Here is an 18,518-nt window from a genome sequence, read left to right as displayed (position 1 = left end):
ACAGCAGAGTAACAGTGGTATCCCACACGTGAACTGGAGAGCATTAAGCACAGTGAGGCTGCAAGAACTTTGGTAGAAGGTGAGGAAGCATGCTCACACTCAAAAGGGTGGGTAAACAGAGGCTGCCCCAGTTCCTCTCAGCCCTGAGGAGAATTCCAAATTGTGGGACTTTTTGGTGCTTCAGCTGAACTCGGTCAGCCCAGTACTTCATTCTCTCATCTGACAAACATCAAGGTAGAGTCTGAAAACAGACGACTGCCAAGCATCACTGCCTGGTGCCAGCCTCCCTCTCACCCCCCAACCCCCCACTACCATACCCCTCCACAGCTTTCTCTACTCCATTGCAAACCCTCCCATCCTGCTCATGCCTGCAAACGTCTTCACCGGATACAAATATGCAAAATGTTGCAAATGTCTGGACAGGTGGATACAATATGGAAAATGTTGCAAATGTCTGGACAGCTGTGGATTGGACAAAAACATCTCTCTCTTCTTCAACAGTGACTGACTGCCTCTACGGCATCCCCAGGACAAATGTCCCAGCGTTGGAGATGCTCACTCTTGCTTGTTCTAGGGTCACCGAAGCACTTTAAAAGCCACACTTGTTACAGAGGCACTATTTCAGTTATTATCTCAGAAAGCCCATCCTGCTCCAGACAACCAGTGCCACCGCGTTGAGGAACAAACTGTTAAACAGGAAAGTCCTACCCGATATTGCTACACCCTTCTAGTAAAACTGTCAACAGTATTTTTCGAGGCAGACACAATTCATTTCACAGATAAAACTGCTGGAGAGAAACTTGCAGAGAAAGCCATCCTTACTTTCTTAGTAACTGAACACCTACCCCCAACTCAGGTTCAAAGATTAAAAAAGACTCAATTATTTTTATGTATGTGTGTCTGTGTATGCACATGTGTACATAGTTTCTATGGTGGCCAAAATCCTAGAGGAATTTTAATCCACCAACATGGCTGCTCTGGCAAGGGATCACGTCCAAAGTCCTTCTAAGTCTGTGTGATGTGGCCGGAATGTGGACATGCCACACACCTTTAATCCCACACAAGGATGTCTAATTGAGGGGCAAGGTGACGAATCGGAAAAAGACTGACAGAATTAGTCAGAGATAGGATACGCCCAACTCTCGAAAGAGGTGGCTTAAGAGATCGGGGAAGAGGGAGGGAGAGAGGGAGAGCAAGCACAGTTTCTGTGAGGAAAAGGCACAGATTGTCTTGACCTTGCAATTGGATTTTATCCTGGCAACATGGCTGCTCTGGCAAAAGACCCCACCCAAAGACCTGCTCCCAGGATGCATGCGGGCCCTCCGCTCCTACAGAAGATGAGGTCTTACCCATCATCCACGGTTATGAGGCTGGCACCACTTGCTATCAATCAGTATCTGCTAAGTGAATAACAGGAGAATTGTATACCGAATCAACGTTCTAGTCCCAAAACACCCAGGCCAGCTTGTTCCTGGGGCTCAAACCATTCCTAGCCCTTGGCATGGCAGCACAGCCTTCCAACTGGACTCCTACCTTTAGACTCTGGGCACCTAGTCCTGGATTTACTTCGGAGGCTTCCCTTTTAAATTTTAGTGTGTGTGTATGACAGTGGGCAGAAGAGGGAGCTGGATCCCCTGCCTACCAAGACGTTATAGGCGGTTGTGAACTACTGCTGTGGGTGCCAGGAATCCAACTTGGAAGAGGTTAAGGTGCTCTTAACCACTGAGCCATCTCTCCAGCCGGCTGTGGTGACTCCCCATTACAGAATGTTTCCATCCCCTCCAGAGCCAAGACTCTGCCTTTGACCTTGTTGATTCCTTCCTAGTTGTAATGCCCTGTCTAGAGAAGCAGTTATTCCATAGCTTCAAAGCGTCAAATTCAATGCCACATCCCTTCCCAAAGGAACTACAACTGAACCAATACTCATCTACCTTCAGGAGCTCATCCTATTGACCCCCTTCCTCTCAAATTCAGCTGTAGGTACTTCATCGAAATAGGTCAGACTGGTGTATTCCTTGCTTGAATATTTATAGTAAACCAGAGAAGGAAACTGCAAATGGTGTACTGACCATTCACTCTGGAGGACCCCGGAGACCGAACCTTAGTTACCATAAGCTAATCAAACCCAGCTCTCGATGTCTAAAAGCAAACATTAGGGGCCGCCAAGATGGCTCAGCAGGCAGAGTGCCTGCCGCCAAGCCCGATGACCTGAGTTCAATCCCTGTGACCCAAGTCGTGCTGGATAGTTCATGTCAACTTGACACAAGCTAAAGTCATGGGAGACAATGCCGTCACCTGCCAACCCACACACCGCACAAAATAAAAGCCGACACTAATCTGCCCGTCAGTTTTTATGTTTTTCACAGGCTTTTCCTTCATTTTGTTTAAATAAACACTGGCATACACAATGTATCTAAGACCCCTGCAGTGATTACAATGTGTCCTGTGCTGGTTTAAGGGCCTTTGAATCCACAGGAGGTCCGTGCTTGGATGGGCACCTGGGGCCACTCTGGATGTGTCCTAGCCTCCTGGGTATGATCCGATGCCTGCAATCCCAGGTCAGAGAGGAGCAATGAATGGGTGAAGACCGGTCTGAGCTACACAGTGAGAGTTTGTCTCAAAGACCAAGGAAAGAAAGACATACAAGAGAGAAGCAAGAAAAGAAAACGGGTAAGAAGGTTAACTGGCCAAGCCACACATCCTGGACATGATGGGGCTGGGAGCTAAGTGGGGTTTCTGGCCTCCTGACTCCACATTCTTAGCTACTACAAATCAGCAATCAATCAGCCAATCTCCTGCTCCTGACACCTAGGTGGTGGTCCTTCTGAACCTTTCCCATTGCTGTCTATTTCTTTGCCTCTGCTTTTAGGGTGGTATTTAGAGTCCGGTTTAGAAGCTACCGGGTAGATAAATGTAGCGATGTGTATCCCAAGTGGGTCCTTCTAGGATGATGTCATCACACAGGTGAAGGCAGGTACAGGATAGGAGGAGGCCTGCCATTGGACGAGAAGGAAGGATGGGCGGGAGAAAAGTTTTAGAGGAGGAGACTGGAAAGGAGGCAGAGGAAGGGGAGAGAGAACATGGAGGCTGATGTTAAGATTCCACTCTGTGTATTTACAGGTTGTTATGAATATTCTTAAGGGATGGATGTGTACAGGGCTTTGTGTGTCTAGGTGGGCAATTATATCTTATCAATTGGATCAGAGGTTATGGTGTTGTGTGTTCTTTCGTGTGGCGATTTAATTGAATTCAAGACAGTGTGTGGTCACTGGAGACATTGGGCCACCACAGAATTGGGATGTGTGTGTCTGGCATGGTGGCAACCTGCCTTGGGAACCAGATGGGTAGAGAGATTGCTGCCAGGCTCAGAGAGAAGCCATTTGCAGTGTGAGATGGGACGGAGCAGAGTAGGTGAGAGGCTTTGCTGACTGAGATGATGATACCTACCAGATATCTTGGGGCACCATGGTGCCGGATCTAGTGTGGGGTAAAAGACGGCATTCTATATAATTTTACGGCAATAGGCCCTGTATTCAATTAAGCAACGTTAAGTATTGTAACTGGCCTTTCACTGAACGTCCACACAGATACAGTAGCCTAGAGTCTGGCCATATAATGCTTTGCAGGCTGGAAATAATAAAATTAGATCTGGCCTAGGGCTGCAAAGGATTATACAAGCATTTTAAGGTCACAAATTCCCAGCTTACTACTAATAGAGTTTCTTTAACATCTGACATTTTCCTCATGTGTAGCCGTTAACTTATTAATTTAGCAATGCCAGGGCCAAGAGCTTTATGGATCTTAAACTGTTTAACTCTGGTAATTTATTGCAAGAGACCGCACCTGCATCATAAAAGCACGGCAAGAATTCCGAGACGCACTTCAAACCCTCACTACCTCAAAACCACAGCAGAACATTTATTGTATTAGAAAAAATAAAGGAATAACCCAAATGCTCTGACTAGAATGTCGATTACAGAACAGAAGGGAACCGTGTGGCTTTAAATTCTTGTGGCTGGTAGTGAAGAGGGCGAATTACTAGAGAGGGCAGGCGTCAGAAGAGAAGGGGGCAGGCTCTGTGCAGCTCATGTCAGCACGCGGGATTAAACCAGACTACATACAGAGTGGCCCTGAATGGAGGACTCTGCCAAACGCACTAGAGCTACCAACCCCAGCATAATGTCCAACGGCCATTCGATATAAACCTCAGACTGAGCGCGAGACACCGAGGGGCAAGTATTCATAAAGCAGTTTTCCCTGAAGAAAACAAGTGTCCAGAATCTGAAGGGGGTGGATTTGGTGTCAGACACACCCAAGGCCGCTATGATCCTCTGATCTTAATCGCTTGGCTGACACAAACCATCAAAATAGAGCCTCCAGGAGAGTCAGGAGTCCGTGATGAATGGCTTTAAGTTAAGGGACAGCCTCAGGAGCCTCAGGAGCCCAGTAGACCCACTCTGCTCTGCCGTCCCCCACTGAGAACGGTGAGCGGGCCTAGAAGCTGGATCTGGCTGCACACTAGAACAGCAGACTGCAGACTGCAGAGCGGCAGTCAATTAGAAGGGCCTGTGGCGGGGCGGGGGCACAGAGGGAGGCAGCTCACCGGGGGAAGGGGAGGGGGAAGGGGAAGGGGAAGGGGAAGGGGAAGAAAGGGGAAGGGGAAGGGGAAGGGGAAGGAAGGGGAAGGGGAAGGGGAAGGGGAAGGGGAAGGGGAAGGGGAAGGGGAAGGGGAAGGGGAAGGGGTTGCTGGAAGAGAATGGGGCAAATCACCAAGTTCAGAATGAACAAATCCTTTCAACTTATATTCTAAATGGGGAGTGAAGTGTCTCTCTGTATGGGTGCATGGAGATCTCACGGGTGAAACTGTCTCCTTACCCTGAGGACTAGCATGACAAAGATTTGTGTACTGCTCTGAAGTGTTTCTAAATACAGCCCCTTTATTTATTTTTTTTTTATCTGCAGCAGTAATCAAGGAAATGAAAACCAAGCGATGAATAATGGAATCACAGTCACGGCAGCCTTGAGTGGAGCACCAGGCGCTGTCCTGATGACAGATAAGAATTTCAGAGGGAAATAAAAATTTCAGGGGTAGCAGAAAAGCCACCAGTAAAACCCCCACTTAGCTCCATACAACAACATTCTTGACAGCTAACACACCGGGCACCGCTGGAACCAGTGGGTGCACTGGCCCTCATGCCAACCCTGCCTCCAGTGCTCCTTCCTATGGTTTCACCTATGGCCAGTCGCTTGAAGCTAAGGCTGGCAAGGGACTGATGTCCTCTCCCCACCCCTCCCACTTCTCCCTGGCTTCCAGGACGTAGGCTTTCCTGGTTCTTCTTCCTTCTCCAGTACCTTAGATACTGGCGTCCTTGATACTCTCTTCCTGCTCCCACACTGCTAGAGTTCTGAATGTGCCATGGGTTCAGTGACCGCCATGGGTTCAGTGACCGCCATGGGTTCAGTGACCGCCATGCCCACGTCAACGTTCATGTCTGCAGCTCTCCGAGGACCTGGCAGGTAGACGGCCCCACCTGCATCCGACATAGGCCCTGTTCACTGATGCTAACTGATTATTGCTTCTCTGTTGAGCGGGCTGCTCTCTCTGGGGCAACTTCCCAGGGTACCCCCTTCCCAGAGCGGTCTCCCATGCTCCTCTACTAGGCTCCTCGGATAACTCTTTGCCACTCCCAGCAAAGTGCTAGACACGTTTGATTATCTTCCCCAGGAAATTCCATCTTTCCTTGTAGCCTCGGCATGACCAACACCGCCACATAAAAGGCGCAGTGTCTAAAGACAGCCTGTGAGGAGCGCTCCACTCCAGAAGTCCTTGGCTGCTCCCCCATTCCCACTCACTCACTTGAAGAGGGGGTTCTTACACTGCAACTCATTATTCACATCAGGATTTGTCAGCATGGCGACCCGACCCTCACCATTAGCACCCTTTGCCTCCTCAAATGGGGTGACTTCAGGATCTCATGGAGACTAAAGCCACAAAGGAGGGCATTTTACAAGATGCACAATGCTGAGAACCGTCAAGAAAATCCCGCTGTGATTCTCTCAAAGTGAGACATTACCTTTCCTGCTCTGGTTACAAAGTATGACCAAAAAAAGGTTTCTAAAGACTAGATCTTAGGATAAACCGTAGCAAGTATGTGTTTTTCCTTTTCAGTCTGTTCTGAGCAGACAAGGCCAGGAGACCAGGGAGATGGCAAAACAGGAATGTTGCAGAGAGGGACAGCCCAGGGTTTCTAGGTTTTGGGCAATGAGTGTATCTTACAGCCCATTGCCTGTCACCATGGCCGCTCTCAGTCAAGCGTCTCTGCACATGAGTTCTGTGCTCTGAGCGTACAGCAGGTGTGAGACTGCACTCCACTGGGAAGAAGGAAAGGTGAGAATGTGAAGTTAGCTCACATCCAGAGCAGTGAAGAAACAATGAAAGCCCGACACAGGGAGGCAGGGCTGCCGTGGCACACGTGGGTGCCCGAGACTTTGACAAAGGAAGTGAATGAGTGGCCAGGCAAGGGTGGTGAGGGCGTGGCCTGTGTGTGTAACGAAACAAGGTGGTTGGTGTGGCTGCACTCCAGTGGACAAGAGGACAAGAGGCGGGGGATGAAGCAGAGAGAGGACCAGAGCCAGGCTGGGGGCAGGGGATGGGGTCCGTCTGTGGGCGCTACCCGAAGCTGGACAGGTAGCAGAGGATTGTGACCGTAAGACCGGCATTTGGTTAGGAAGCCACAGCGGCCTAGGAAATGAAGGCAAATGGTTGTCTTCTCTTCACCAGAGAGCTCAGAATGGGTGAGCCATCTGTGAGAACCAACCCTGGCAGGGAAGTCAGCTCACTACAGGATCAAAGGTCACATTAACGATTCACCCACATATCCCACCGACAGCTCTCAATCCTGTGAAGTTACGAGAGGCTGCCGTCTACATGTCAGCCCGGGACAGAGCCCACGAGATAGCTTGTTCTTCCAACTGATAGAATAACATCTGTAAGGCAGACAGTCCTTCTCTAACCCCACCCCGTGTATACACTAACTCTGCTCTTGGCCTTGCTGCTGGGGAATCCAGGGGCTGCGGAGGACAGACAAGTTTCAGTAATTAGCACTGCCTTCAGGAAGAGCTCTTCCCCAAAGGCAGGACAGATTATGGGGGTGGACTAGGGAACCAGAGGGACAGAGCTAAAGGCAGGTGGACACCAGACCCTCTCTGGCTGAGTCTTACCTCAGGGTCCCTTTTGCAGCCAAGCACTGCATTTGCAGGGCCTTGGCTTTAGCAGTATGAACTGTCTGCATCCTGTTTTCGCCTGCTTAAGTCCTTGTTAGTCCTAAGATTTCCATGTCAGTGCCTCGGAAGTGGAGCGGTCCCACAGACATTCTCGGCTGCAGTTTTTTGTTTTTGTTTTTTTAACTAAAGGCACAGGCGCCCTTCCCCAGGCCACTATCTCCCAGTGTGTTGTTAGGACGAGCAAACGTTCTCCTCCGTCCTACCTGTGCTAATCGATGCTGACAGACTTTCGAATGTGAGGTGGAATATCACCGACAGCTGCCCGTGAGCTGGCAGAAGGAGGAGCAGAGGCGGCCCCAACAATGCCAGGTCTACTCTGCCACTGCTCCTACCTTAGAGGCTTCTGGGCAAGCGTCAGAGCCAGCAGCTCTGAAAGATCCAAGCCCCGAGTCTCAAAGATCACGTCGCCCACGATTCAGGTCACTTGTGCTCTATCCATTTTTCTAAATACTAAATCAGCCGTATGCGCATGGAACTTTGGAATGGGTAGATATGGCTCACGCACAACAGAAAAGCTGTGCATGCGGGCAGCATGCACGCGCAAAGTGACTTTTCCATCAGTATCCTAAACCGTTCTTTTAAAGTGCAACTTCAGAATCAGGTACTCCTTGGGCTAAGATCAAAGATCATATCCCGTTTAAAAACATGGTCGCAAGCATGCTCATATACACCCTGACACACACACTTATCGGTGCTCATGGCTGAGGCCGGGTGACTCACACGGGTACAGCTGAGGCTGGGTGAGCGACTCAGTGCCCTCTACGGTTTAACTTAGCAGCCCCTGGGAGAGAGATATTCTTCCATGTTTCAGAATTAACATAGATGTACTTAACAGCGCAGCCTGAGTACAGGGTTTATGTATGAGTCTTTCTTCTGAAGCATCAACCAAAGCAAACAAAGAAATGGTCTCTAGGGTCTTAACAAAGCCCCGGTGTTGGACATCACCTTCTACACGAAGACCTAAAAGAACCATGCCAAGGCATTGCGTTTGACTGAGAGTCCGGTGAGAGGAGCTGGCCCAGCTTCTCGGAACTCACGCCAACTGTTCCTCCAAAGAAACGAGGTGACACAGAGACCGCAGGCACAGAGCCTGGCATACACTGGGTGACATCCACACTGTTGCCAAGTGACAGCTTTGCTCTCCCTTTGCTCATGATGACCTCCAAGGGGGGGAGCGGGAGGAGAGCTTTACAGAGTTTTGGGAAACGGAACACATCTGAGAATGGGAAGGGCAGTTACACGGCTGCCCAAAAGTACACCTGGACCGCGGCAGGGACCGACACCTGGGTGCAGCGACGTGAAGGCAGGCTCCGAGATCACAGCTCGTCCCCACGGTCGATGAACATCAAAATCCAAGCCTCATGGGACAAAATGTCCAGCAAGGACTCACACGGCCTTCTGTGTGTATAACCAGGACAGCGCGCACGCACACACACACACACACACGTGTACACACACACACACACACACACACACACAAGCAGGAATACATGCACACACATACACACACACATGCACACAAAGTGCTTTTGTCTTTGTAGCGTGTATCTGCTAGCACCAACGATCCTGCTTTCAAAACCAGACTCCACCTTACAGTGAAAGGACAGGAAACGTGGTTGAAGCAAGGGGAACCAGGAAGCAAGCAGGCGCTGCTGTCCTAGCATCTAACAAAACAGACGTCGAACCAAACTTGTCAGAAGAAGTAAAGGACAATTAATCCTGGAGGGAGCAATTAACCAAAAAGACACTGTAATCCTGAACATGTGCACCAAACCCTGGGGCACCCAGTTCCATACAAAAAGATCCTCCTGTCTGAGCCGCTGAGGTTAGAGACACAGCAGCAGGTGATCTCAATACCCTACCTTCCCCAGACAGACAGGTCACCTGGACGAAAGCAGAGAAACATCAGAATCAAACTACGATCACACATCAAAAGGCCCTAACGTGTGCCTACCCAATACTCCGCACTTGGCAGCACGTCGAAGAGCCTCTAAAGCAGATCACGTCCTGGGACACAGAACGGCTCTCAAAGTCGGGAAACTTTTTAAGTAACTCTCTGTGCATCCTTATCTGACCACAATACAGCGAAATTCAAAACAACAGCAAACTCGTTTCTAGTAAGTACACACAGTCAGAGTGGATAAACACCTCAATACTGAATGACCAAAGAAGAAACCAGCAAGCTCTCAATTTTTCTATGGGTCTTTATTTTACCCCAGGTCTAAGGGTGAGATTTGGGCACCTGGCCACCAGGGGGCGTGCAGCGCTTTGGTTTCTAGTTGACTCCTATGTTGTCTGTTGGGGAAAGCTGCCAGGCTGTGCCCCCACATCCAGCCCTGTCTTTTGTTTTGTTGATGCTGTTTGTCAAAGGAGGAAGGCTAGCCTCAAAATTAAGATCCTCCTGTCTACTCGAGTGCTGAGACCACATCCAGACCCATCTGATCTTTAGAAAACAATTATTACAATGGCTTGGAAAAACCACCAGCGGCAGACGCATTATGCCACCGATGTTTTCTACTTAGCTACAGGAAAGAAGATGTGACACCACTGCTTTCCGAGACAGTGAGGAGGAGCTAAAGTGTACCTGCTTCAGCCTCAGCAGAACCCACCCCGCCCGGCAGCCTTTACCGTTCTCAAAGCCACAACTCTCGGGCAAACATTAAGCCCGCATAATGGCTTCATCACATACAACAGCAAATTCAGGAGTACATGCAGATATCTGAGTTACTAAATATTTTATCACTCGTGGTACTAAGTCTAGGTTCCTTTTGACCTACTGTCAGCTGTAGCATTGATTCTGAAATACGTATTGTTAGTTAATGGACAGATCTAAGCCATTCATATTAAATCAGTAGTTGTTTGATACACTAACAAAAAAAGGAAGCCTGCAAACAAACCCCCCACAGTGCTGGGCTGGGATGCCAGGTCCCTCATCATCCTGGAGGACCAGCTGGTTTCTGTACCTGGCACCCCCTCCCCTAAGTCACCAGGTGGAAGTCGTGGCTCTCCTGGACCCACCAAAACCCAGGCGACACTCATAATCTGATATAGAACTGTTTCCTCAGAACAAAGTTTAGAGAGGTTCACCCCAGAACACTTCATGATGCAGACTTTGTCTTTTTACATTCATTTTCAAATGTCATAAACTTTATCATAAAAAACTTACAAATTAATAAAAAACACTGCACATCAAAACTAGCCAGCCCTAAAGTCGATACGAGCTCAATGAACCTCTACCCAGCTAGAAGAGGCATCTGGAACAAGAGCCGTAGTCTAACATTATATTTTATACTTTCGGTATTGAGTATATTTTAGGTACTTATCCACCACCAAAACCAAACCACACTGCACGTCGGAACTGAAACTAGAAAACGACCGTATATCCTCTCGTACCTTGTCCCTGTAAGTGTATTCCGTCCCTCTTCGACCTGTTATGACCCTTGGTCTCTCTTCATGTTGTACTGCGCCCGCATATAATCTGCTCACATATAGAGACCTACTATGGGCTAGGTCAAAGATATGAAAGACGTGTGCTTTTTATTTCGTTTCTGAGATCTTGTGACCCACAGCGCAGGTTTTATATGGTCACTCACGAGGGCTGGCTAAGTTCTCAAGGCTACCTTGATACTTTCACACTGTGGGTTATGTGTTCCCAGGCTGACACAAAGTGCTGCTGTGTCCCAGACATGGAAGGGAAAGCACGTACAACCTCATGAAGCGGGCACCCGCCACAGACTGGGCCCGTAACGTGAGTCTCTGTGGTACAGAGAGACCCTTACTATCCTTTCAGCTAAGTCACTTTAACTCTTCAGATCTGCACAGAACAGGGAAGGAAGGAGCATCCCGCCCTCACCCAGAGTGGCATCTGTTTAATGCAGGGCTACATTGCCGTACAGATGAATGCAAAAGCTGGGACAGCCAACCGAGAACAACTGATACCACTTCAGGTGACTTCCACGGTGAGTTCTGAAGCACAGTGAGACCTCAGGGCTCCATCAGAACACTGCCCTCCACCCTCCCCTAAGCCATCCCCACAGCTGTCCCATCTAGTGTGTGTGTCCCAACATGCACGCCCATGTGAGACATGACAAGGAACGTACACAGGGGTCAGGGGGTAACTTGTGGATAACATTAGTTCTTTCCTTCCAGCATGTGGGTTTGAGAGACCAAACTCAGGCTTGTGGCAAGCACCTTTCCTGGCTGAGCTACTTTACCATGGCCCTGCCCTGTTTCTAACCACGGCCCAAGTATACAGGCCCAGTGTTACAGAAATAGATCATTAATGCAACAACGGTCAGCTCACAAGCACACGGATGGGCCGTGCTCTTGACGCTACATATACTATGGAGCTTGGAGCAACACTTCATGGTATCAAAAAGCTTATCGACATTCAAGAATATGTCCTCTCAGAAGCAGAGCCCGCATGCTAGCAACCACAAATCAGTTATTACCAAGGTCATGGAAACCTAACGGTTAAAAATAAAAGGTCCATATCTAATTAGGAAAGCAAATGCTGGGGGTGATGGCAGTGCCCACCTTTAACCCCCAGCATGAGGGAGAGAGAGGGAGGTGGATCTCTGTGAGTTCAAGGCCAGCCCAGTCTTCAGAGCAAGTCCTAGGACAGCCAAGGCTACACAGAGAAACTCACAAAACAAAAGGATATCCCACTGTGACTCCAAGGCATTTGTGTTTGCCAACATGACCAATGCTAAGATTGAGGTACACAGCAGACCACTGTGAGGATGGCGGGGGGCAGTACAGCAGGTCACCCTCAGGAAGTGTCCTACTAAGTATATAGGACAAGAGGCACGGGCAGTAACGCCACGGCCGAATGGTTAAAATCCTTGCTTTTATGCCGTTCCAAGCAAGCCTGCACCTGCTCGTAAAATGTGGAGACTTGGGTTTTCTAATTTATCTCGTCTTTTATAAAATGTGAGACGGTTAAGAAAAGAGAATAGTTGGCGTGTATTCAGCCTCAGGTCCATTTTCAGGTCTATGATTTTTCTTTGCTCTCTCGTTTTAGTCTGAGGGGGAGAAAAAAAAAACCAATCTCTCAGCTGGCTGAGCCACAACGAGACTCCGCAAAGCCAGAAAGTGAATTCTGGCTACGCTCCATTTCTTGGTCACGGCCTGCTCAACCACAGCGCACAATTCCACCCACTGATGACATGGGCCGGCGGCACCATCAGCTCACGGCACGCGGAGGCTTGGCTTCTTTTTTTTCTTTTTCTTTTTTTTTCTTTTTCTTCTTTTCCTTTTTCTTTTTTTCAGAGCTGGGGACGGAACCCAGGGCCTTGCGCTTCCTAGGCAAGCGCTCTACCACTGAGCCAAATCCCCAACCCCGAGGCTTGGCTTCTTGAACTGACTGTGAAATTACGGGACGGACATCACAGCAGTGGGAAAGCAGAAGCAGCTTCGGAATGACCGGAGGCGGTAAAACGTCAGCGACGATGAAACCGCTCACACTCCTCCCCAGTCTCCTTGCCGCTAGCCGGGGCGCTCCACATACGATACCATCTTTCCCCGGACCATGGCAGTAGCCACCTCACATCCTCTCAGATCTTTGTGTGTTTCGTTCATGGGTCTGACTATGTGTTGCAGGGAATAGTGCCAACATACGGAATGTCTGCATTCAAACAGTGCCCGGCAGTGTTATAAATCTGAATCTATTGGGAGACTAAACTTCCTTCCATTTTTGTTCAAGGAGGAAGGAACTTATTACTGGCAGTATGTGCAGATAAGATTTCTCAGGTAGGTTCACAAGCCTGTTTCACGGGATGGCACTGCCAGCGCATCTTCGCTTCTCTGGGAAAGACTGGGGCAGACAGGTTCTAACCAACCCGACGTGGTATTCCACAGGGAAGAGCAGAGGAAGTAATAATTAACTTAAGGTGCAGTAAACACACCTAAAACTAAAACTCCTACATGGACCTCAGATGAGAAGAGACAATGAGTTCTCTAGGATCGGATTCGGAGACTTGTTTCTCCTGTTGCTTTCAGACAGTTAGTAAGAAAAAGTGTTTCTGATGTGGTCAGTTTCCCCAGAGCTGCCCCCAGGATGGGTAAAAGCTACACAGACGTTGGTTTTTGTTCTGTGTGTGATGATAAAATGCAACACCAGGCCCTTCACCTTCCCAGGCAACAGGCACAGGTCTGGTGAAATGCAGACCCCTCCACACGCACACACACACTTCCCCCTCTGCGTGTGTGGGGGAGGGGGCTTAGCTCTCTGGCTCCTTGCCCTTCCCCTCCCCATCTTCTCGTTGGGTCCTATCGTTGCTGCATCTCCAGGACGACGCTACCTCTAGGATATAGGTCATACGGAAACACACCTTACCCACAGCCAAAGAGAAGTAGCCAGGGAGGTCTGCTCGAATCACACACGCGGAACAAACACAAACTCAAGTCATGGTGGATCGAAAGCCATAATTCCCAGAATCTCTGAAAACAAAGTGAGCTTTTCCAGACCTGCTACCCTGATGCACCACTTTACCACACACCGTGAGGATGCTTTTCACGCAAGCACAACCCCCCTCTAGAGCTTGTGTTCAAAGACGACAGGGAAGTGGCCGTCGGAAACACCACCAAGAGCCTCGTCAAACCACGTGTACACCCGTTACCACTCTGCTGCATAAATAAATGTGAACCCAGACCCCTGCAAATGGGCCCGAAACAACAGCACTCCCCAGTGTGGTCCAATCAGTATGATGCCTGGGACAGGCACAGAACACAGGGTAGTGTGTTGCCTTCTGCAGGGCAGTGTGCTAACCTAGGCTTGTCCTTCCGTGTTTACCTATATAATGCTCTAAGTATCCCAGAGGGTCAAAGTCAGAGCAGCTTTGAGTCATGGAGCACCAGGGACAGAGAGACTCTGAGTTTAACAATGGCACAGGTACCTAGTGTGACCCAGGCACACTGGGAGTCTAGCTGCTCTGTTCACAGATGAGGGACACCCCCCTCCCCAATTTGGAACTGAAAAGAAATATTACATATACCATCCTCACCAGGGATGGCCACAAAGGACTAGAAGAAAATGCAAGATAGGGGTATTTATCTCCCACAGAGCCATGTTATAGGCCTGTGGGGTGGAAACCCTCCCAGATGCCCAATTAACAATGTAGCTGAATGTCTCACAGTCAAACTGATGTAGAAAAATCACATAAACATTACAGTTATTTCTACTGAACAAGGACTGTACTCAGGCTATATGTCACTTCATAATACACAGTACCTTCTGATAACTCCAAAGGGATCCCGAGCACTGCTTACAGTTGGACATGGTGGCGGAAAGGCTTTGTGCTTTTCCCATGCCATTCAGTGTGTATAAGGCAAAGTCGGGACCGTCTGAAAGGGCTTCTGATATAATTAGCCCAGGGCATCTGATTTTAAATACTCCTCACAGACTATAACCCAGGAGACTTCCCTGTGGGTCCTAATATACGAAATAAATTAGGACATGTAGAACGGGCCATCGTCTGTGGTACAGACATTCAAAGTACTCAGCAGTAAGTAAGTATATGGACACACGGGCACAGCTCTTCTCCAATCAACAGAAGGTCAGCTTGCTAGCAGTTAATATAGGACACAGATGGTAAGCCGCAATCCTTTGCCAAGTCCAGCTTCCACCTGTTTCTGTAAATACACGTTTACTTAGGGTCTATATCTAGCCATTGACTGAACTAGATCTAGACAACTGAGGGTAAGCATCACCCCATCCTAATGATGTTCCAGTGTCGGGGAACCACCCTTAGGCAGTCAAGTCCCCGAATATAAGGTCTCCAGCAGTCTTCTAGACAGAGTTTCTCTGTGCAACTTTGGCTGTCTTGGAACTTAGTCAGTAGACCAAGCTGGCCTCAAACTCACAGAGGCGGATCCACCCGTCTCTTCCTGGAGTGCTGGGATTAAAGGTGCGCCCTACGACCACGCGGCTAGCCTTTCCAATGTTCTGGTTCCTGATCTGCAGCCTGCATGATTCGGCCTCCCATGTGGGAGCGCCTGCTCCTTGAAGGCTCCTTTAAAAGCTTACATTGAATTTTTTCAAAATATAATTTTGATTATGTTTCCCCTCCTGCATCAGTTCCTCCCGTCTCCCTAACCACCCAACATTCTGTTCCCTTTCTCTTTCTTTAAAAAAAGCAAAACAAACACTTAACAACTTTACAACACACACCCATCAAAATAAACAAACAAAACACCAACAATGACAAACAAAAAATTCCCAAAGGAAACAAAAACCGAGGCAAAAATGTGTACACAAAACACCATTGAGTTTGTTCTGCGCTGGCCAACGACTCCTGGGCGTGAGGCTGACTCGGAGGTGTGGTTAATGTACCCAGGAAGATTCCACTGGCAAAAACAGGTTTTTTTCTTTGCCAGTAGGCACCAATTCCAGACAGCTTCCCAGTTAGGGTTGGGACCCCGTGTTTCCTCGGTGCTGGGAGCCTTGTGCAGTCTCGGGGAGCTTGGATGTGCATTAGTCCTGCTGAGTCTGGAGTCGGAGCGCCTTATAAAACACCCGTGCTCTATGGGCAAATTCTCCCTGCCAAGGCCCAGACATTCTTCTCCATCTAGTCAATCAAACAGCAGTTCACCCTCAGGAAGCCAAACAAGCCAAAAGGGGAGTCCTAGCCACAAACAATGACCGGGGACTGAGTGTGTGCTGTCTTAACAAGGTTTCAGCTTGTCCATTCATTCAGATGTGCTGTGAGCACGGGCTGGGTCAGCAGAAACATCCACACTTCAGACTGAAGACCTGAGCTTGGCAATCCCTACCTCAAGTAGGCAGACAGACAGACAGAACCCACAGACTATGAGCGCCGTAACTACAGGGACCACCGCAGAGCCCTAAGCGCCCGGCTCAGTGCCTAGAAACAGCAGGGGCGCCGGAAACATTCGCCCTCTGTGTTACCACCAAGCGTTAGCTCTGCGACTTCTGACCATGTGGAAGGTAAATAGCGTCCTGAATGTCAGATTTCCCGTCTCCCCCATACCTGGATAGTCTGGTAATCAGACGCATCGATTCCCTTCACCGTCACCTCTCGGAAAACCCGGGGTTCCAGTTCCTCTCTGGTAAGATCACAGTGGTAAATGACACCTAGAGGGAAGTAAGTCTCTGATTACTTTCCAAGTCTCAGGACACGCACAGGCCACAAGGAGGCTACGCCTCACCTGAGGCCAGCAGCAGGCAGGGGACCTCGCCCGTCACCACTCAGGAGGCTTTGAGCTTTGAGGAGAGTCTGATGTGAGCCGTACCCTGGAGAGTGTCCTCACCAGCACCACCACCTATGGCTTCCCCTCCTGCAGCCTGGTGGTGTTAATATTTACTGCCAACCTGATGCGTCTGCAGCAGCCCTGGGAGCTTGTGGAGAGAATTTTCGGAAACCATCCCACAGACTGTGGGCGCTGGGTGTTAGCGTTTGGTTCTCTCTGCTGCCTGGCCTGCCCCAGGGTGAGCAAGGCGCTAACTACCAGGCCTCCCTTCCTCACTGTCTAGTCACTTTTAGATTGCCGTGATGACCAAGGCAACCTTCAAAAGTTAAGTGTGTGATCCGGGTCACGATTTCGGACGGTTAGAGTCCAGGATGGCAGAGTGACAGAGCGGCCCAGAGCTCACACTTTGAGCTACGAGGAGACAAAGACAGTGGGGACTCCGTGGGTCTTTTGAAGCCTCAAAGCCCGCCCCTGTGGCCCAAAGAAATCTTTCCCCCGCCTTTGCTCTCCTGTCACGTGGTCTGTCACAGCACCCAGAAAAGTAATTACTACTGATACCAACAAGTTTTCTCCAAGCCAGGTCATGTGGGAATGCTGGCCCCACCCCCACAACCACAAGGTCTGCAACCAGTCAGGGGTCTCTTGGCTGATCCCCTTGGGGCTTCTGTTACCTGACCCACACCTAACCATGGACACACAGGTAGGCAGCAATCAGGAACCAAGGGTGAGCCACCACAAGACACTTCAGAATCAGAGTTTCAATTCTGTCCCAGTCACTGGGCCCAACGCAAAATACCTAATATACACCAGGAATTCCAGCCTATGTAATCATTAATAAAAGTCCTACTTCCTGGAATGCACGCATCTCTCCTAATACTTAAGTCAGAGAAACAAGGCAGTGTCGTGCTGTGTTGAGGAACAAGCCAGAGAGGCTGGTGCGGAAATGGTACCCCATGTACTTTCTTTAAACATACATTGACAAGTATGAGGAAGACTGATCCTGGGAGCCCAATGCTTGCTGGGAAATCACAAGCCAAATAAAGACTCCCACAGGTCACGGAGAAAGAGACGGATCGTGGATTAAAACGGCAGCTCTTTCCCCTCAAACAAACATTTCCCTAGCAACTTGAGAACCAATATTCGGTATGTACATAACTGCACAATGAGGGGTTTTTGCTGTTTGTTTGCTGGTTGTTACAGGGTACCCACCACAAACACACACAAATCTGACTCCCAGGGGCAGGGGAGATGTCCCAACGCTCTTTTCTGAAGGGAAACGGGGGAGCAGTGGGAACTGGGAAGTGCAGTGAGAGGAAGCTGCTGTCGGAACGCACTGCACGGGAGAAGAATAAATAAGAAGGGAAAATAAGACAGAATAAAGGGAAAGCGTGGGCCGCGTGATCACCGGATTCGCCGTGGTGTCAGCACAAACAACGAGGGACTTAGGACTAGAATCAGGAGCTCAGTGAAGTCACGCAAGCCACTACCGCACTGGAACTAAACCCCCAAACGAAAGACGGAGGAGACACTCGACATCCCTGCTTATACGGAAAAGCTGCGACACAACTCTAGCAGCAGAACAAGGTCCACAACGGAGGTTGGCTGCCATTAAAGAACGCCACACACCTCCCTCCCTCCCTCTATACACGGGCTCCGTGAAGGAGGCGGGCATAAGCTCGGTGGTTTCAATGATAAGTGTATTTCATCAATATTCTCTACGCATAGTCATCTGGGCTAGCCCAGGTTGGCCCACTGTACCCTCCCCCTACTATAATGTGAACCACTGTAACCTGCTGATATATCATGTCCCACCTGATCTAGGTCATGCAGGGACAGAGAAAACGTGCGGGGTGGGGGTGGGGGGACATTCTGGGTCACAAACAGCAGAAGGCTGTGTAGGAAGTGAAGATTTAAAGTATAAGTTGATTACACAAGTCCCTTAAGGTCAAAAGGCGTAGCTGGCCTTAAGGTGTTCCCGGATGCAAGCAGTGCTCTCACAGGCTGCCGGATGACGAAGAGGCAAG

General features: G+C 49.4%; 1 protein-coding gene and 1 long non-coding RNA gene across 2 annotated transcripts in view; one reads left to right on the top strand and one right to left on the bottom strand.

The window, feature by feature from the left end:
* The window catches only part of LOC120098962 (uncharacterized), a 30,382-nt gene extending 25,283 nt beyond the window's left edge, over nt 1-5,099 (top strand). The window contains exon 3 of the long non-coding RNA XR_005497782.2: nt 4,963-5,099. This is a non-coding gene — a long non-coding RNA (uncharacterized LOC120098962). The remainder of the gene's footprint in view (nt 1-4,962) is intronic.
* Prep (prolyl endopeptidase) overlaps nt 1-18,518 on the bottom strand; it is a 96,962-nt gene that overhangs the window by 14,753 nt on the left and 63,691 nt on the right. Inside the window, exon 10 of the mRNA NM_031324.2 lies at nt 16,275-16,378. Coding sequence (NP_112614.2) covers nt 16,275-16,378 — 104 coding nt within the window. The remainder of the gene's footprint in view (nt 1-16,274; nt 16,379-18,518) is intronic.

Source organism: Rattus norvegicus, chromosome 20 (assembly GCF_036323735.1).
Source record: "Rattus norvegicus strain BN/NHsdMcwi chromosome 20, GRCr8, whole genome shotgun sequence".
Lineage (NCBI taxonomy): Eukaryota > Metazoa > Chordata > Mammalia > Rodentia > Muridae > Rattus > Rattus norvegicus.
Note: the sequence above shows the minus strand (reverse complement) of the source record. Positions and strands in the feature narration are given on the sequence as shown.